The 2,298-nt window shown below is 49.9% G+C and overlaps 1 protein-coding gene across 1 annotated transcript; it reads left to right on the plus strand.

Annotated features, from left to right (window-relative positions):
- Positions 1-1,633: 1,633 nt before the first annotated feature.
- Pmar_PMAR013300 (hypothetical protein) lies at positions 1,634-1,877 on the plus strand (the record flags this gene model as incomplete). Its single annotated transcript, XM_002772790.1, has 1 exon — positions 1,634-1,877. A coding segment is annotated over one exon (244 nt), but the record flags the coding sequence as incomplete, so codon positions are not given.
- Positions 1,878-2,298: the final 421 nt, after the last annotated feature.

A 2,298-nucleotide genomic window follows, 5' to 3' on the forward strand; every position in this document is an offset into this window, starting at 1 on the left:
AAGATAGCTTCCTTGGAGAAGGCTGGTGTAGACATCATCCATCTAGATGACAAGAGTGAGGGGAGGTCTTCGGGTAGCCGCCTCGCGGAGCTGCTCTGTGAATAGGGGGTCAATGATGTACGGAACTCCCGATAGTTGCCCTCAGCAGCGATAAGCGTTGCATACAAACCATGCACTATGCTAAGACCTTGTGTTTCTCGAGATACTCTCCCTGCCCTCGATCATCTAAAGAGAGCGGACACTATTTTCGAGATCATCCAAAATGCCACTAATGGTTGTCCAACCCTTCTGCACTTGGACAAGCTGCCCTCACCAGAGAGAGCCTTCAGAATATGCTCGGTCATGGGTGGGACATATTTCATGTTCTGGACAGCATCTTCCCACCTGGAATCCCTCAACCAACAACACCAGTCGAGAACTTTTATCGAACCTGTTCACCCCTTCAACGGAGATGGCACCAAACTCCACACCGACAGGGGTATACCGGCCGTTAAAAGCTGGGAGCATTTCGAGGAAGCTCTGCATATGCTGGGCTTCTCCAAGTATGAATACGATTCACAAGATCTACGCTGGATATTCGACCACGTTCTCGCCACCGAAACAGGAGGTATCCTAGACGATGCATCACATTTCTCGGCTGTTCTACAAGCAGCGTCCGGTGGAATCCCTAGCGACCCGGAATCGTGGGTTAGAAGGCTCCAAGCAGGACTCGGAAAGTAAGAATACCTATTGATCCCCGCCTGGGATTCATTCTGATACGCCTTATTTCCGAGCCGGCAACCCTCCTGTGTGTATTTTCCGGGGTTATAGGTTGTCAGTAACAGACGACGTCGCCCCCTGCCCCGATAACTACATCCGCTTCTGTCGTGGACAATCACCATGCCTGCCCGTCAATCTCCGTTCACTGAGTGCTTTTATTTTCCTGTCTGGGAATCCGGTGAAAGCTAATTGGAATTCGCCAGTTGTCGAGGTATTCCCCTGATCTACAATATCCGAGTTCGGCACTCTTAGGTGAGCACTAAGGTCTTGGCTCGTCTGAACCTGCTCGCTGCGATCGCGTCGTATCTCCAGAATGAGTGAGTGATTTGGTGGCTATGGCTTCCTTGCAAATGATAATCAGGTTCGGGAGCTCAAGCACTGAGATGTTTTCAGAACTGTGTCGTAGAGCAGATGATTCCCCTGCTCAAACGGAAGGTGTTCGGGATTCATGTTAATTCCAAGTGTCTGCTTATCCTCGTTGTTTCGTGATAAACAACAGAGGGAATCAAAATGTGACTCACACAGTGTGAGTGACGTCAGACTAACAACAGAACCCTTCGTCGAGATGAGATCTGGGCTGGGATCCACGAAAACCGTCGAGCTGTTCCGTCATTCAATCTTGCAAACAACGCGCTACCGGATGGAAAATGTTCCCAGCGTCGGATTGTTTTCCGGCGAGCGACACGCTAGAGCTACTCAGCATGTGGAATTGTGCACCGCGCGACAGTCATCGATTACCCGTGTAGGGCAGGAGACGCGAACATTGTCGTTGTTCTTGTAAATGTACTTGCTCTTGCCCATCGCCCTTCTGCACGCCACAAGAAGTATACGGTCGTCGAAGTCAAGTATTGGCCACCATCCATTCATCCGCGTTATGGCTGATGCTACTCCCAAGACTGCCGCCCTCGACAACATATTCTTATGTCCTTCCACGCTCAAAGACGAAGTTGACCTGTCTGACTGGCCTAAAAGCGAAGTATTTATCAACGGCACGCCATGCATGAATCACGAGGAGATCCTCGCTATGGAAAACCGTGCCGAGTTTATCGAGTGCATGGCTGAGGTTGTGAATACTACTACACATACTCTGCATGCTCTGGGCATCGATGCTTCTCTTAGTGATGGTTCTCTACTAGGTTGGTACCGTCACAGTAAAACTTTTATACCTTGGGATGTCGATGCTGACATGACTTTGTTGAAGGAAGAGTGCCGGGATTCATTCGAGGAGTATGCGAGTCCGAAACAGAAGAACATGGCTCAAGTGATACAGTCCCGACTACCGAGCCAGAACTATCGTGCAACGGCAGTGAAGTCTGGGGTGGGCTCGGAGATCAAAGACGAAACTTGGGAAGGATGTGATGCTGACGAATTGAGAGTTGTTCACAAGATTGGAAAAGTAGCTTGTCACGTTGACTTGTTCTTTCTCTATCGGAGTAACGATCCGACAGCACCATGCAATGCCCTGGGAACAGTGACGCAGTCAGCTGTGTGGAAAGTTTGGCAAACTCTGTGGGACTATGGAGACTTGTACCCTGCTAA

Source organism: Perkinsus marinus (genome assembly GCF_000006405.1).
Source record: "Perkinsus marinus ATCC 50983 genomic scaffold scf_1104296960404, whole genome shotgun sequence".
Lineage (NCBI taxonomy): Eukaryota > Perkinsozoa > Perkinsida > Perkinsidae > Perkinsus > Perkinsus marinus.